General features: G+C 32.6%; 1 protein-coding gene across 1 annotated transcript; it reads right to left on the reverse strand.

Moving 5' to 3' along the window:
• Positions 1–82: 82 nt before the first annotated feature.
• On the reverse strand, positions 83–19332 carry LOC110994650 (polyamine-transporting ATPase 13A3). The gene is made up of 20 exons (XM_022261442.2): positions 19135–19332; positions 17684–17908; positions 17156–17384; positions 16639–16843; positions 15347–15560; positions 14476–14606; positions 13546–13728; positions 12591–12779; positions 11795–12007; positions 9977–10114; positions 9481–9594; positions 8883–9156; positions 8471–8598; positions 8161–8284; positions 7717–7878; positions 6599–6753; positions 6005–6228; positions 5188–5336; positions 4489–4676; positions 83–3992 (listed from the first exon to the last, which is right to left on the reverse strand). Exons 1-20 carry the CDS (start codon positions 19166–19168, stop codon positions 3861–3863), a joined length of 3411 nt encoding a protein of 1136 aa, XP_022117134.1. The 5' UTR covers positions 19169–19332; the 3' UTR covers positions 83–3860.
• Between the last annotated feature and the right edge of the window lie 115 nt (positions 19333–19447).

The following is a 19447-nucleotide window of genomic DNA, read 5'->3' on the forward strand; positions in this document are numbered from 1 at the left end:
AGACCTTTTTCCCGAAGCGGTAGAAAGAAACCTATGTTGTGTTGTTTGAATGTTTGAATTCTGTAGAAAATAAAACTTCAAATTGCTATAACGACTTTTATTCAATACATTTGGTCACATCAAGTGTTTACAGTCAATTCATATTCGACTACATTAAATAAAAAACAGTCAACAAATTCCCAATATTCGAGAAATACAACAAGAATTAGGACCACAATCGTGTAATACATTTATAAAACACGTATCCAAGTTTCGATAGACGTGACAAATTCTGTTTGACTTAGCATTGTCAACTGATTGACCTTTGGACTCTATCAATAACTTAGGATTCAGTTTAATTTCTTGATAGCTATATTGGTATAACTTTAAAGAGAGTTGCACAAGTGTGGCAAGCTTTGTTTAATTTACAATAAATGTAAGAAAAATGATTGAAATTTTTAGATTTAAATAAAAATTCAAGTAATAATTATGACTCCAGTTTCGAGTAAAAAACAAATACACATAGACAAATCGGTCACTAGTCTATTCTATAGAAGTAATGTGCCAAGACTAAATATACCTTTAGTCTGAGTGGTATTAAGAATGCACTAGATATATATTGGTTACACAATACAAAATAAGAGACGATTTATAAATAAAATTGGCTAAAAATCGCTATAAGTCTTGTATCGCAATCTTTCTTTAACTAATGCACTGGACAAAAGACGTAACGCGCTCTCTTTGATTCTGATTGGTCAACAAAATCTCCAATACGCGTTTACATGCGTCACGGTCCCTTTGACCAATCACAATCGAAAACAAGGTTTCGCCTTTTGTTTTACATTCCCACTCCTCGTGTATCACTATGACAGAAAGAGACAAATATATTTCATCAAAAACATTTGTATGAAAACGTAAATCAGTTGACAAGCCAGCAGGTTATCGAAAATACATTTTATGAATTGCACTATCCTTCAATAAATCACACATCGAAAACAATTCTTACTTTGACTAAAAACTAAGTACTAGATAATTAGGAATGAAGCATAGCCTTAAATAATACTAAATTAACTGCATTGCTGAATTTTGGTATTAAACTGCAAAATACTGTTAACTGAATTTGCTAAACTAGCCAATTTGTAAGTAACTAACTGTACGTGCATTATACTACGCAATAATTAAATACAATAATTCATTTAAGTCGCGCTACAGAAGTTAATGATATAAAAAAGCTAGGCTCCAAAAAGTTTCTTGTTATCTAAAAGAAAAATAGATTTTCTTGCATACAAAGTTTGAAATACATAATTTGCTATAAAAACTAAATAAGAACTATGCTTTAAAGTACCCTTTATGTTCAAGCGCTGTTAATGTACACAGAGCCAAAAGTATATAACTGAAAAATCTAGACTCATTCGAAAACGTATTATAAACCTAAAATAGTTTTGTCTAATTACAAAAATATCCAATAGATAGTACGTACAATACGGTAAAACATTTATATGTGAATAAACATTTATTTTTGATTTTAAAAATTGACTGCATTCCAATACGGACGCTTTCACCATGAAAACATTTCTCTATGTAAAAACACTGGTTTGACATTCTCATAAATTAGAAATAAACTAGATTAAATAAATGGATATTTTGGAAAAAAATCCACTTCGAATTGCAAAACCTTTGGGGTTTTATATCGGGCATCATTATACTGTCTTTTTTCATCACAGCGTAAATACCATTTGAAAGAAAGAGACGAAGTATGAAATGCGTTGATAATTTGAATGTTTCGTTAATTCATTCTTACTGTTTAGATTGTCAAGTAGAACAAAACGCGGCAAGAGGCATCTTATTACAAGACACCCTGGTACCGATAAACCCAACAAAGACGGTCTAAAATGGAGAGCGAATTATCGACCAAAATTGGCAATTTGAGAGTATAATTTTTTATTGACAGTAATGTGTATAAATCGTGGTGTTAAATAACAAATATTAATTTATTGAAAAAAATAAATACATAATTAATAACATTGATTTTAATACGTCAGTTACACAAAAAGTCACAGATTAGTCAAAGCGATTGTGACTTAGCATGTTTCTATACGTGTTCTGTGGTCTAATCTAGCCCGGACTGTTTATGATGACAATATATAATATGTGTATTTGTATAATTATATATTCTTAAAACAAACTTGAGGTTTGTTTACGCGTTCAAAGCATAGTGTGCCGCCAGTTTGTCTAGTGTTTAGATAAGTATTGGCGGCTTCTTGAAATTATGAACGTTTCATTTTAATTTTTAAAGCCAACACAGAAATTAAAATAACGATTGGTTCTATAGTAACTAATAAATAATCTGAAATTATTTATATATATAATTTTAAAATCCTGTCAAATAGTCCATTATGATACTTTTTTGTATTTTCCATTAGGTCGTGGCCTAAGGCTACACAGATTAAAGATTTCTTATCTATGCTCTTCATAAACCTGACAAGATTCTATAACGTATAAGACATACATTTTAGTATATGGAGGCAATAATATTCAGAGAGAGCAGAGATAAAGTTAATAATAGGCTCGGCTCGTTACTTGACAATCTGTCTTTAGCAAGAATTTCTTACGAAAATACATAACCACAATAAGTACTGGTATAGGTAATGAATATCTACAAATAAATAATTCATAAACGGCTTTCTTATATATGTACATCTAACGTCAATATAGCGGCCATAGGTCAAGCCTGGTTTTGACAGGTGACAATTATCATTTCGAAACACGTCGTAGCCATAGACTATGACAGTTTATGAAGACTATACGATGATTTATGTGCTTTTAAGTATATTCTCTAACCTTATAAAAGTATGGATATCTAAATAAATATATTATAGAAAAATAATGTAAGAGAGACAAAAATAGTTTTTTAAGGGTAACTTAGATTTCTTTAAGCTTGGTTAAGTACGTAATACAACTTTGGAGTACCTAAGACATTACAAATACTGGGTTAATTTTGATGGAATTTGTAGAAACAATCATTAAAATAGTACTTTATCCTATAATCCAAACGCATAATATGTGATTTTTAATATAGAAAAAGTATCTGCCCGTTTAGTAAGTAAAAGACTAACACCCAAGTGTTTATAATGTTAATAGGTATTTCTATATAACGCAAAAAATGTCAATATCGTGTAGGAAACAATTTAACAAAATCCTAATACTAACATTTCAAACTTATTTTAATCGCTATTTACATAAAGATTTAATGCGTATATGGCCTCTTGCTCTAACAAAACCAAATCTATTGCACTGTTAAATATAGATCTGTCTCTGTCCCTCACAGCGTATACACAATGAGGGAAAGAGACAACAGATGACTGATTATACAATGATAGAGTTGAACAGAACTTTAGAGGAAGAGAGCAAGGTCGTGAAGAGGCCTTAGCTAAAAATACGTTAATAGCTATTGTAATCATAGATTTTTGTATGGATATTGAGCTCTATGGACATATTTGGAACTAAACAAACATGCAATATTCGAATATTAATATAATTCGTCTAGAATTGTTTTTAACAAATCGGTTTTAATTCTTGATATAAAGTGATACCGACACCCATGGAGACTCAATGCCAGAGGGTTCGCGAGTGTGTTAACGGCTTTTCAAGAATTGATACGCTCATTTCTTAAAGGACCCTAAGTCGAATTGTTTCGAAAATAATTCAGCGGGTAGCTGGTTCTACATAGTGGCAAAAACGTCCAGTTCACTGTGTTCCAAATATGGCCACGGATAGCTAAGTTCAATGAAATTATATTACCGTAGCTATTATGATTCCTCCAATAAGCAATAATGTAAAATTCGCATTTAAATCCATATTTTAAAATACATACTTATATGTCAGCAGACGTGGGAGGGGGAATGAGGGGGCCAGAGGGGGCATTCAGCGTCCGCCGAGTTCTCTTCCTTTGTGTTGCAACGCCGGAAGGAGCTGTATATGTTGCTGAAGAGTTCTGGGTCTGAGAAAGTGGCCTGGAATATTTTTGATAAGGCATTAATTATGTAGAAGATATATACAACAATCCCCCCTAAAACACGCACATTCAGTACATGTGCACGCACTGCTGTCCATTATCGATACTTAGAGAAGAGATAGAGAGTTAAAGAGATAAACCGCCACCTATGACAATGAAACAGATGGGGAAGAAATTTGCTACCTAAACATTATATCTAGATGAATTTTGTAATAGATGTGTATTTTCTCTTCTACACACTCCTTAGAAAATAAAAAAAAACACTAACGTATAAATCTAAAGCATACCCGAATCCACTTGAAGACACAAAATTTAATCAAAATCGGTCCAGCCGTTTAAGTGTTAAATTACACACACACAAAAAAATTACATCTATCTTTTACAATGAATAAAGTATATTCTTACTAGGATCTGTTTAATCTCTATGGTTTAACTAGAATATAAACAATCAATAAGTATTTTTGTTGTTTTATAAAATATTTCACGAAACCTACCTCAACACCCACAGCGATTAGCAGATGAAGAACCGGTATGATGAGGATATAGACCCTGAAGTAGTTCTCCTCAATGTGGGACGCCTTCATCACTTCCACCTCGATCCAGTTCGCCAAACCCTGCCAAGGGCAGAACAGGAGAAGGGTGACGAAAAACGCCTGACTCAGTAATGTTATCACCATGTAATCTGAAATATAATTTTATCTTTAATATATATATAAAGAACTAGAAAGTCAAAATATATAAAACCTCGAGGAAACCGGCATTAGAACGAAGAGTTTCCTGCAACTGAGTTTCATCATCGGACGTCGAGGCAGAATAGAAATACGGAGGTGATATGAAATTTCACCTGTTTTTATGAATTTACCGGCAAACATCCTGAACAAATGTCCTTGTCTGCGCAGAAGGTTTTTAGGTATCACTGGGTGTGAGTGTGTATGTGTGTGCATAGTGAAGTGTCGATCGCGTGAATGGTAAACCAGTTGACGTTTGTACGTTCCCCCACTACTTTGTTTAATGTTAAATTATAAATATACATAAAAATTTGGTTCTAATAACTAATCTACAAAACCTGCGGCCGGATCTGAAAACATTATATTTATTTGGAAGTATTTTTGTACACTTATGAACATCAATAAATGAAATGTCTGTACGTCAGTATTGATTTTTTTGAAATACCCTCATTTGTTAATACTCACAATTGGCACAAAAAGGTTGTCTAAAGGGCCAGCCTTTAGCGTAGACGCACGCCATTATCAAATATTGGAATGCGGTCACGATGAATATTACTGTATTCTCCCAACACAACACTTGCTCTATATCTGGTCCACCTTTCACCGACTCGAACCTGAAAAATTCAAATTTTATTAATTACGAGAATTATTAGGGAAAGCTTTAAATTATATCTTTTTTTAAGTTATACGCGATCGGGAAAAATTATGAGAGTAAATTTTTACGATAAGGACGCACACCGTCACAAAAAACCGACACCCTGACGTAGCTATAGTCAGCATTTTAGTTTTGAAGTTATACTTCTTTTGGCGCATTCGGGAAAAACGATGAGAGTAAATTTTTACGATGCGCGCGCACACCGTCACAAAAAACCGACACCCTGCCAGCTATAGTCAACATTTTAGTTTTTCTATTGTTAGCGTCCTCTACAAAAGTGGAATATTTTTTTTTTTAATCTTGTTATGACAAAAAAGTATAACATCCAACGCGTGTACAATACACACATTTTTTATATAAAACAAGGGGCAAACTAACAGAACACTTAGTTGATGTAAAGATATAACGCCCATAACAAGGCCAAAAGCGTTTGCGTCTTTTAAAATGATTTTGATATTTTGTTTATTATAGATCTTTGATTTCCCGTTCTTCACTCGTAATCAATAACATACTAATTAACACAGACATTTTAATTATATTCTAAGCTCTTAAAGGCTTTAACAAGTAAATCTTAGAGAAATCTCTTCAAATATTTGTTTCCGGTAAAAGATCAACGAAGGAACTCACCAAGGCTGCGAGAAGAGTAGCACAGTAGCCACTACTTGTACCACTAGCACTAACGTCACTTGTATGAAGAGTGGGAGTAGACTAGACAATGCTACTAGTGACACTGCAGGCGATTGCTTTGTAAGTATTGGGCCAGGTCCCGCTCGACCAAGGGACAGAGCCAATAGAGTTGTCAAAACTAGATCGATGTACAGGAACTGGTTATTGCCGAGAATCGAGTAGAACTGAAAAAAATTATCACATCTGTTATATACCAATTTGTTTTGGGTTACTCTGCTTAGATTAAATTCAATCCATCAAATCTATCCTCACCGTGATAACACTTAGATCGCGACGTTGGCGGAATTGTGATTGACGCAGAAGTCGCCATTAAAAATAAAGTGAATTGAAGTGAAGAGCGTCGCTGACATGGATGTTAGTATTGCCAGTAAATAAAAATCATCCATTATAAAGGGAATAATTTAAACTTTTATTTAAGAAAATTAGCCCACGATCTACGAAGCTATAATCCAATTCCAGCAAACAAATAAAATATGCTTTATTGGATATTACCTCATACCTTTTTGTTTACTATAGTAGTTCTTATATACTTACATTGTACAGTATCAGGATAGAGAAGAATTGTATGAGAGAGTACAGAGCCATGTACTTGAATATCGCGAAGGACGTACTCAAAGCACATCGCCCTTCCAAAGCCAGCAATTTCACACACGTTATGTTCTGCTCTTGAGATGTGAAAGGGGCCGCAACTAAAAATAAATTATGATGAGAAAACAAAATTTATATATCAACGCCAAATTCAATGATAATTTGTTACGATTTTAAATAGTTACATTATCAGAGTTCATTATGAGTAAACATATAATATTGCTATAAGATATTGTTCTGAAATATTATGTATATTTTTTTAATACTTCGTTTTATTTTCTAAGACTTCTAGACTAACTCTACAATCATAGGCCTGTTATTAAAGTTATACTTCTTTAGGCGCGTTATGAAAAATTTATGACAGTGAAATTTTACGATGCGCGCGCACCGTGACACACAATTAACAGAATGAAGTTAGGTCTAGGTGGCATGAAAATCTAAAATTGTATATTTAGAACTCGTGTTTCGTAACAGTACAATTAATCAGTGTGAATAAATAAATATTATTTTGGTGTTTTTAAATCCATTTCATATAAGACGGTGATAGTTTTTACTAATAAAAGCTTTTTGATTTATTTTATTATTTATCCTTAATCACTACTGCATTTTAGTTATTATTTTCCGATACGCCAAAGAAGTATAACTTCTAACGCGTACATAAGTACAAACACTCTTTTTTTATTCCCGGTTATTATGCGGCAAAAAACAAACTGAAAATTTACTTCATTTATTTATACATTATATTTCATTATCTTCATACTATAAACATTAGCGCGTTTACTAAAGCGATGATTGTTCCATATCCAAGGTTTTCATAATTACATTAACTAATTGACGAAATGGTAATAATATATATCACTAAAGGCTTCTAAAAAAGCCTGAATTGAAAGGCTTAGCGGGGATTAAAAAAATTATAGCACCTTTAGAAAAGTTTAACTTCTTTATTTATACAAAAAAAAAATTTTTTTTTGTTTTAACTAAACCTCTATTGATATCATAGTGTAGACACAATACACAAAAAGAGTCTCTTAGCGTGGTGTTATGGTATAGCAACAATCACTTACCAGAGGCATCTGCTTCAGAGAGAGATATCCCAACATGTGCGGCTTTTAAAGCCCCACAATCGTTGGCACCATCCCCACACATACCCACTATCAAGCCTTCCCCTTGTAACGCTGTTATTAACTGCGTCTTTTGATCTGGGCCGAATCGACCGAATATCATTCCTGAAAAGCATTTTTTCCTTAGGTTCAAGTAGAGTACTTCGCCAAGGTCATTCAACTTTCATTTAGTTACTTACAATATAAAAAAAAATTAAAAAAAAAAAAGATATATATAATTAAGAAGTTCTTTAACTCTATAATTGTGTGTGCGTCTGTGAGGGGGGCAATGGTCGCTAAAAGATACGACCTTCAATTGTTTAAAGTAAAACTAAAAATGGGTATCCATGGACTGCGATGACTACCACTAGGTACGTTTCCCCCCCTTTTTTATTAAAAATTACTTACCTTTGCTAAGTACAGTAGGCATGAATTCCGGGTAATGCGTTCTAACAATTGCCCATGTTTTTCCCTCCATAGCGATCACATAGTCCTCAATGGCTAACTTCGGTGGCCCACCTTCGCCCACAATCTGTTAAAGAAAAAAATTGTTAAAAAATCTCATAACCTAAAGCTAAAATCTTTTTCCTGATTATACTGTTTTAATACAGTGTAATATTTTTTGGCTTTATTTTTTATCGCATAAAATGCCTATAATAATTAACGCTGGATTATAAAAACTAAAACAAAGGCTAACAATATAGAATAATAGACAAACCTCCATAGACAATGGTGGCCTTTGATCTCCGGTCTGTTGCAGGCCTATTGTTACGAGTACAACCTTTTGTTGCGGTTGCACCATGAAACAACCTCGCGCGACTGACATAGCTGTCATTATATTGTCCCCTAGAATATTAAATTTATTTATTACCCACAAAAACACAATTAATAACGGCAATTAAAATAATCTTTTATTATTTTTTATATTTTTCCTTGCTAGGGGCCATTCAAGTATTATGTAGGAGTTTTTGCAAACTTTTGCTGACAAGAGGAATGGGGGATTAATTGCTGATATATTTGTTGTGTATGTATTAAAACTAAAATAAATTTCTGCTACTATCTTACAGGAAGAATGTTAATTCTACTTAGAATCAAAAATTAAGTCAAGACCAGAGATAATGAAGACTTACCAGTAACCATAATCTGCTTCATATTAGCCTCATGAAGCTCCTTAATGATATGCGTCGTTTCCGGCTTCAGGCTATTTTGCATCACCAAAAAACCCAGAAAAGTCATTCCATTCTCCAGAACTTCTCTTTTAACCCGTTGCGCGTCCATCCACTTCATTTTACGGTCAAGTTTCTTATACGCAAGACCGATTACACGGAAACCATTTGACGTGTATTCGTTTAATGTGGAATTGAAGTTTTCTGGCAATGTTAGAGGATCACACATGCCGGCAATCTGCAAATATTTTAAGATTTATTTTACGTAGAACAATTCGAACCCAAATAGCGCACCTATCCTATGGATTTGAGAAAATCCGGCCCGAAGGACTAATCAGAAAATGTTAGTGCAGTTTTTCAAAATACATATTAATAACATACAGATACTCGTGGCACATTTAAGTACCCACGCTATACTGACTAAATGGCAGACTGCTCATACAAAAACATCCAATATATATTTATACAGGGCACTCTGTATATTATGCATAGTATATAATGTATTTTATAATATGGCTAACATTGTATATAAAAAAAAATTAGTTGTTAGCAAAACCTTTACCTTTTCTGGGGCTCCCTTAACATAATAGACCATAGAGGGCTGTCCCAATATTCTTGCTATGACACCCATAGATTGTTGTGAAGAGGAGAAATGGAATCTTCGCAACAGTCCAATCTAAAAAAAAAACGATATTAGCTAGAGTTTGATATATTTTGAAATGTTTGTATTAAGTGAACCGTATCGTACCATAGTTCGATACAGTACAGTACAAAAATATTATACGAAGTAAATTTTGACATACAATTGTGGGTACCTACACTTATAGTTTTTAGATATTTTTCAAAGCAAGCTCGAAGTTAAGTCTGCTGAACGAAGAAGAAAATAAATGAAGAAGCGGAACCATGAGAGAGGAAGGAGAGCCGGGACAAAGAGAGGTGAAGAAGCGAGAGGAAGAACAGAGATGGGGGAGAGGGAGTAGGAATAATAAGAGACGGGACGAAGAAGTGAGAGGAAGTACAGGGATGGGAAAAAAGTAGTAGGAAGAGGGAGTTATTACCTCGTAAGGCATTTCCATAGTCAACGGGTCCAAATTATCCAAATTTTGCAAATCTTCATTCCTTGTGAACGGTGGTTTAACAATCGCTGGTGTTAGATTATCGTATCTAGTATTCTCTGGTCCGGGCTCCTCCAAGACCTAATAAACGAATTACCGCCATTACTTCAGCATCTTAAATCTAAAATAAACTCTCAATTTAGAATTATTAGTATGGGTAAAAAAATATTCGTGACATGTTCCTTTTTTACTTAGAATAATTAGAATATTATTCTAAAGAATAAATAAATGGTCAACGATAAAATATTTAATTAACATATCACTTAAACTGATCACTATACCTACGCTAACAATACCTTTGTTATAATTTTGAATTTAATTAAAAAAATATTTTTAAATGTTAGACATAGTTTATAAAAACTTCGACGTCATGTTCCAGACTTTTAAAAATGGATAATGTTTTGATAATTTAATAGTTCTCTCATCAACAACATAGGAGAGACTTGGCGCAAGTTAAATTATATTAAAAAAATCAAACTGAATTTACTTTAATTATTTTAATACTAGCAGACTCGGCCAAGCGTTGCTGTGGCTAAGGTTTTTGTTATATTACATAGTAGTAAATTAATCAAGGGAAACCGTAGGAGAACTTATGTGAAACGTTGGTACCACGACACGGACCTAAACTAAACTACCTTTAACTCAGCGCCATCTGTTAGAATTGTATCAAATAATAAACAAATGTTAATGTTATCGTAATTTTAGTAAGGATGCCTATTTTCTTTGAAAATGAAATATAGCCTATGTCACTCAGGAATGATGTAGCTTTCCAACAGTGAAATAATTTTTCAAATCTGCCAAGTCGTTTCGGAGCCTATTCAATTCATACAAACAAACAAAAAATCAAACCTTTCCTCTTTATAATATTAGTATAGAAGTATAGATAAATGCGAAGCTATAGACAGAACGCGATGTATGCTCACTATGGACGCCCTATGCCCCAGTTAATAAAAAATAAAATAATTAGGAGGCGCTATAACCTTTTTAGGTCAGGGCCTCAGATTTCTGTATCTGTTTCATGATCATTTGTTAATCTAATCGGCAAGTACGTGATAAGCCTCCTGTGCCTGACGCACGCCGTTGACTTTTTGTGTCTAAGGCTTTCCTTTTCTTTAGGGGTTTTTCCTCATATTATTAATTATATTAGTAACATCTATTAAATAAACACCTATCCATTACAGCGTAGTATTTTAAATATAAAAAATAGAAAATCAAGTCATGCTTTTCTCTCTCACGAGCACTATAGATTAATATGGCAAATTTTTGAGGGTAGTTCATTCTAGTTAATATAAAATATACAAATACAGTTTTTACGTTTAGGTATATAAAGTTCATTGTCATTTTATCAGATTTATGTACGAAAATTAATTTAGAATAATTTAACTGTCTATATATTAATATATATTTTATTTCCGTAGAAATACAAATGCCCTTCAGAAATGGGTGGAGGACATATTAATATATTTATGTCAAATAGAGTTTTTAGTGTAGAATCTTGAATCTCAATGTTGCATAGTTTTACTTTTTATATTTTTTTCGTTCATTCATTTTTTTTATATTACAGAAAGCAAACGAGAGGCTCACTGTGATACCGGCGCCCATGGGCACTGGCACTGCCGGCCTTTTAACAGTTGGTACGCTCTTTTGAAGAATCCGAGATAAATGTGGTAAAAAATGTAGTTCAATAGTATAGTCAAACTCATCTGAAACCTCCATTAAGTCGGCTAAAATACCCATAAATACCAAATTAACATAACTCACCCACTGTGTAAACTCAAACATCTTCAAATCGAGTGGGTCTCCCTTCAACTGTCCCTGAATACTTGTCAAAGAATGACAAGAGGCCAGGGCCTGTACCAATGGACTGTTGGTTGGAAGCGAGCTGATGTCATCCACACATCGGCCAAAGACTTCTTCCTCATTAGACGGTATTACTGCGTATAGATCTAAGCCATCCTCTGTGAGGGTTCCAGTCTAGAATACAAAAATAGTCCTAACAATGTTTTAAGTAAATAGAAATTATGTAGTGTTCATATTCCAACTTGGTCAAATACTCCATCACTCATTTTAGATACAAGTACCTCTTTATAATCTCTACCTACTACCTTTATACCTCTCAAATATTTCGAATACGTCAAATACAATAATTTGACGGTATAAAAATTATGTGTTAATAATAAAAAAATTGTATGGGTTTCATTGTCATGGAATTAAACTTGTAAATAAAATAATAATGTATCAATAATTTAAAAAAAAGATTTAATACGACAGTCACATGTCACAATTAAACCTGATAATACTTGAGACTTAATAAAAAAGAGACTAATGCTAAGTGATATCGCCTCCACCAGACACATTGCCAAAGGGCTCGCAAGTGGGTTTCCGGCCTTTAAAACGTAAATTACATACATCATAAATACGCAGATATGAGATAAATATCTTTTGACATAATAAGAATTTTCACTGATTTTTTAACTGTTCAAAATAATAATCCTCACCGAATCATACCTTCAAAAAAGAAAAAGTCCAACCAACCTCATAAAAGAAAATGTCTTACCTTATCAAAGCACATGACCTGAAGCTTCCCACAGATAATAATTTTAGGCGGTGATACACAGAAAATTTTATTCTTCTTCAACCGTTGCTGACTGTACACGATACCCGCCGTCATAGCAGCGGGCAACGCCGGAGGGACGACTATTGTTATTATATCCAGCGTCCGAAGAATTATTGTGCCCAATGAACTCTAAAAAATATTTCTAGATATATTGTAAGGAAAAACATATTAAGGGCCTCAAATCACATCAAATTATTATGGAAGTCACGGCCAATAAGCTTTCGAAATATATTTGTCAAAAGCCCCGAAACAAAGTTTGAGTTTTTATTATTTATAACGTCATCTCTATTGCTTTGTAATAAGGCGTATTTTACTATAGATAAATTATCAATAATATCTTGCTAAATCCTTAAAAAATATACCGTAGAGCATCGAACCAGAGTCAATTTCAATGTTTGAAGCCCACATAGCAATTGGAAACAATTTATTACAGTACACGATGAGGAAGTTGGCAAATTTAGTCAAAATATATTATCAGAATATATATATCAATTACATTTTGTGATATACTATATTATTTTGTAAAATAATATAGTATATCACAAAATGTTAAATTAGAAAACCGCTGTGGTTTATATTAATGTAACCATAGCAATTAGCAGTCTTGTTTAGGAGCGCGAGAAATGTATGTAAAAGTAGTTTTTTAATTAAGAGTTTATGTTGGTTTGTGTTAGGCTATCCATTATCTGATTGGGTAGACTATTTATTAAACTTAAACGACTTAAAAAACGCGAACTTATTTGCAGCTATAGCCGTCATGTCTGCAATTATAATTAATTAATAAATCCCTCCTCAATTCATAGTATGTCCTCGGCTAATAAAGAATAGCACTGTAATTGTCAATACCATAATATCAACTTAGCTATTTAAAATATATAATATACTAAGTACTCACCCCTCTTTGCACATACAACCAAATCGAATAAACCATTCCCATGGCGGCGATACAGAACATAAAAATAACGAATTTCACCGCATCTTTGTAGAATTGGAAGTCAAATTGCTTTGGGAACAATATACTTTTGATCATTTCCCCTTTCGCTGTGTAAAACCCAGTGCGCACCACTTTCGCTAATACCTTTAATAAACGGAAATATTCTATAAAAAAGAAGTATATACAAAAGTTTTACAATTGTTGATTTTAAATTCGTTTCAGGTCTTGCCATAGTATAACTTTCCATGATCGTTAACACGTACTAGAGACGAACGCATACGTAAGTCTTACGTACATAAACGCGTATAAATACTTTAGATATACGAGATTAGTTTAAATAATTATCTTTATGTATGAAAAGCTAATCAAGCTGCGAAAATATATTAAGTCGGCCATATTTTTAATGTTAGTTTGCGTAGTGTTGGCAAAGTGACTTGAGTTTATGGCCTTGAGATCCTACATTTGAAATGAAACATATACATCAAAAATGTATATGTTTTTGACGTCATAATTTGCGCAAGTCTCGTTTCTGAATCTCACCCGTAGACTTAAAACTCAATGGCATGTTAGGTATAGAAGGCTGATCACCTACTTGTCAATTAGTAAAAAAACCTCGATGTTCTTTAGGTCGTGACAAGGAAAAAGAATGGCAAGAAACGTTTAAGATTAAAAATATTATATATTTAACTTTCCTTGTTGTAACATTCGTCAATCACATAAAACCATACATATGGTTTCAAGTTTCGTATGACCAATTTGACTGAACAGTAATTTTGTCGGTAAACAAACAATCTAAATATGTAACCAACTTCAAAAGTATAGCATCTCAGTAAATTTAGTGGATTTTTAAAAATTATTTTCCCTAAAATATATTGTATAAACAAGTTATACCTGATTATTTCCATAAAATCTCGTTTGTATGACATGTGTGCCTGCGAACAGTGTGTGTCTCTTGTGATTCTCTGTGGAATATATTTCCGGGGTTGGACAAGGCGGTCCCTTCATTACCGGTACACTCTCGCCTATAATAAATTAAAAACAAAATATTTAATTCACATCCAAAAATAGGTATGAATAGTAGCTGTTATTAAGTTATTTCTCCGCTGCTTAGAAAATCAATTAAAACTTAAATGTCTTGCTCTACAAGTAATACAATTCAGTTCACACCAACTAGTATTTAAATTATGTTAACAATGTTAATTCCATGTTAGTCGAGTAGTCGAGTTTGAACTACATATTCGACGGGATACTCTGTGGCACATTTCAATTTTGGCGCCATTCATACGTTCTATAGCTTTGTATGAAATCCTAATGAAAGTTTTCCTTCAGCAATGACTTACTCGGATCTGATTTCTTTCCTGATTATAAAATCCTAACATTTGTATTCTGAGATACAAATTATCCAGCTGCAAACTCACAAACGCATAAATAATTAGCTAGATATACTGGATTTCGATTCTACAGACTCCTTAATTCGTATTTTGGCTCTGACTCTGGTTGGAAAAACTAACACAGACACAGCGCATATAACAACTCTTAACTACACTCACTCACGCACACACACCCATTTTCATACTCATACATTTACGCATGCTTGATGTCTCATACGACTTGTCTATGATTAGTCGTAATACTAAGACTACTTTTTTTTAAATTATTTTAAACATGCACCACAGAATAAACAATTTCACAGACAGAGACAAGACACATTTAGTTAAAAAACAATAACATAGATTTATATATGTGCATTCGAAAAACATACCAGTAAGCATGCTTTCATTGACAATACAGGATCCCGTCAGGAGCATAGCATCACAGGGCATGACACACCCATCAGGGGGCAGCACGAGCACGTCACCGGGTACGAGACGACTCGCGTTCACCACACACTCCTCGCGTCCGGTACGAGACGGACGTAAAACGCTCACCGTAAATGTGCAGGTGGAACCAGCCATATTGTGGATTTTAACACTCATCTGAAAGTTTTGTTAATATAATTGTAATGACCGGCGCATACGACAATACAGATATATAAATTACTATTACGATTATTATTTCGACTTTAATTATTAACATGGCGTAGAAAAAACTATTAAAGACATTGACAATAATTACAGATACAACAAACATTTAATACCTTGGAGAAGGCTTTTACCCGTGGTGTGTCCATATAAAAATGAATGGAAAGAAAGAAATCAGTGGCGCTACAACCTAATGAGGTCTTGGCCTCAGATTTCTAAATCTGTTTCATGATCATTTTTAAATCTAATAGGCAAGTAGGTGATCAGCCTCCAGTCCTCCACACGTCGTCGACTTTTTGGGTGCAAGACATGTCGGTTTCACCGTTCGAGCAAATGTTAAATGCGCACATAGAAAGAAAGTCCATTGATGCACAGCCGGGGATCGAACCTATGACCTCAGGTATGAAAGTCGCACGCTGAAGCCACTAGGCCAACACTGCTCATATTTTTATGAAAGCACAACTTAAATCCTCATTCTGTAGTACTGTAACGAACAAATATCTTTTCTTTGTAATAACAGCCATTGGTTTGGTTGGTTAATTTTCCTGAACACTTTAATCTTATCTTTGAATCGCTTTGAACACTTATAAGGAAGTAAAATTGGATACAACGCTTTAGTAACGCTGATAAAATATGATTGAAGTAAACGAAATTTAATATACATATAACAATTTATTACAAAGTCAGGTGTAATGTTTTTGAAGTGAAACTTCTATGGAAGGAAAAGAGAAAGAGCGATTGAGCCGATCGAGAGAGAGTGAGAAAAAATACAAGCTATTGGTTGATGTATTCGTTTAGCAATTAGATATTATAACTTTAGATGAAAATTCTATTGCATACACTTGTACGGCAAACGCAGATTTTTTATTTATATTATCATTACCTAATATACAGTGTGTAAACAGTTTGAATATAGATATACAACTACATGGAGTGATCATATACCATACGCAATTTTTTATAGGTTGCAGAATATTATTACTGAATAATATTTATATATACCTGTATAAAATAAATAATATATAAAGAATACCTGTTTAGTTTCGTAGAGGGCCAACATGCAGGATATAGCGGACAGTATGAACACACATGTCGCATACTGGTAGTATTCATCCAAAGACCAGAGAATTATCGAGAATATTTGGAACAAATAGAACGGATTGAACACTTCACTGCAAAATATTGTCCAGTACCTTTTCACTTCCACCTCAACCGAATTCTTTCCATAAAGTTTGATACTGAAAAAAGAATTCAATAAGATATTGGGCATACTAAGCTATTTTACAGCTAAATACTTTAATAAAAGTACCAAAGTATGGGCTAAAGTAATTTTAGCCATTTAAATTATTTTTCTGTTTCACTAAATCTATATTTAACTAACGAAACAGAACTCTGTACAGAAAGAGAAATCACAGGATTTGATGTCTTTGCAGTGCTAGAATACCTTTTTGGTTTTAATGATATAATTATTCTCCAACTGCTACACCAGTTCTGTTTCCGCACAGACTACAAGTAGTTTTATCAATTTGTTAATAGAACATAATACCTACAGCTCATTCTGTTGTCTTTTATTGATCCCAGATATATTTTCCATCAATATATTCAATGTAAGTTTTTCGTTCAGTGCCTGTACATTAATAAATGCTCCTTGATCATTCAGCCAGATGTATCGGCTATGTTGGTATATGAAAAAACGAAGTGTGTTGTCTCTATGGTTCAACAAATTCAGGTCTATTATATCCACATTTACTATTGTAAAGGTGCCTTCGCTGTCCATGACTGTAAAAAATAGACATTGTTGATTTAAAGATAAGAGATGACACATTGAGATAAAAATTGCATAATATAGTGAGACTTATTTTAAAAATAAAATACAATAAGACTGTATATATTTTCCAAGTACTTTATAATAATTTAATAGAATTAATGGATTTATATTAAGAAATAAGATATAGCTTATGCAACCAACAATCTCTTAAACAGTTAAAATTTTTCTTCTCTTTTAAAAATACATGTTACGAGTATGTTGTGTTTTTGAATTTAAAAATAATCTCTAGAAATTGAAAGAATGTGTTTACCACAAATGTGTTCTGCATTTTTCAAGCTGCATTTGATATATTTGTAACGGTTGTAAGCGGGTGAGTATGCTAGAGCAAAATATGGCAGCCCACAGAGTGATATACATATCGCACGAAAAATTGTTGATCGGAATCTTGAATATTTGTAGCCATAAATCCTGATTGCCTGGTCATCAGATCCTTCCAAAATCTGCCAATGGGCTTCACCTATCACTTCATATTCTTCTGCAATTATTATTATAAATATATATTAAAACATATTATTGAATTCATGTTTTCTTGGGGTGAATATATAAAATATATTCCTAAAGGGATTTGATCAAATAATTAAATGTTAGCAGAATCTGGGTACTAGTTTTCCTAAATCACATTAAAAGAAAATATTCCAAAGTTTAAAAAAAATATTACCACCTAATTTACAATTTAAATTACATTAACATGTATGTTTTATTGTTTTGATGTTACTATAATGTTCTTACTATCTATATATAATTAATAAATAGAAAATGGTATTGTTAAACTAATCACCTTCGAAAGTTAAAACCTAACTAGAGATAATAAGTAGAAAAATATATCAGTGGCCTTGAAACACTAATTAGAATGCATGTAATTACAGAGAAAGAAACAATACTCATTTTATGTTTTGAAGAAAATTTGTATAATTATCTTTTAAATTTGTAATATTATTATCTTTTCAATTAGTGTATTATATTCATGAAAATACAATACAGTATGCCACAAAAAAGCCACACTTACTTTTAAACATAAGAGGATTAGTGGTCCCCATGTTTCTTAATTTCCTATTTAAAACTAATGGATTTGACCTATATAATATCAAAACACAATCAAGGCTATTATCTTCATAACACAAGCAATTTAAACTATTCATTGATAATTTACGACCTATTGAGTAGTAAGAATATGTGTATATATATGATATAAATTACTTAAATGTCATGACTTATTCATATATCAATAATAATAAAAGTTGTATTTATGTAACTTATTTGACTCTTTTACTTAAACTGATTGGAAATCTTAAATTGTTGTCAATGTGAAATACATGCCAGGGTGTCTTGCTATAGCAAAAAAAGGAAATTATTATTTATTGTGTAAATGACAAAGAGTCTAGTTATTTTTTCCACACAAAATGCAGTCTGTTATAAAGTAATATATAATTAACATCACCTAAAGGTAATCAGAAACTATAATTACACTAAGTATAACAAAATAGAAAATTATAAATAATGATTTAAGTTTCAATTAAGAGGAGCCTGAGATGGTAATAATGTAAGCACATAGAAGTCTATTTATTACACATGGTATTTTAATAAAGCGTCGTAAGGATTATTAATATATTGATTTATTTAATATATATATTTTTGCGTAATATTTGTACTTTATGATTCATATACCGATATAAAATCCCAAATTAAAAGAGAAGTACTTACCGTTGGTGACGGAGGCATTATTCATGTTTGGCATTCCCGAAAAACTTTGTATTCAAACAAAATTTAAGACATAATATTAAAATATTGTTTTAATTATTGACCGGTGCTACCTCATGGCAATTACGATAAGGAAATTTATCGTAAAATAAATTCACATTGATCACATCACACCTCGAAGAAATGAAATGAAATGTCAATGATAACCATGGCATGGCAAAGGCATAAAAAATTTAAAAAAAAAAACAGATTGTCAAGGGTAAGCTTATGTCTGAACGTAGGACACTGACAATCATCACCTGTCTGTCAAACATCT

Source organism: Pieris rapae, chromosome 12 (genome assembly GCF_905147795.1).
Source record: "Pieris rapae chromosome 12, ilPieRapa1.1, whole genome shotgun sequence".
NCBI classification, from domain to species: Eukaryota; Metazoa; Arthropoda; class Insecta; order Lepidoptera; family Pieridae; genus Pieris; species Pieris rapae.

Coding starts and splice junctions, on each gene's coding strand:
- LOC110994650 (XM_022261442.2), bottom strand. CDS start 19,168: ATGCCAAACATGAATAATGCCTCCGTCACCAACG. Junction 16,844..17,155: donor AAAAGACAACAGAATGAGCT/GTAGGTATTATG, acceptor TTCTTTTTTCAG/TATCAAACTTTATGGAAAGA. Junction 12,008..12,590: donor AGGTCATGTGCTTTGATAAG/GTAAGACATTTT, acceptor TTTGTATTCTAG/ACTGGAACCCTCACAGAGGA.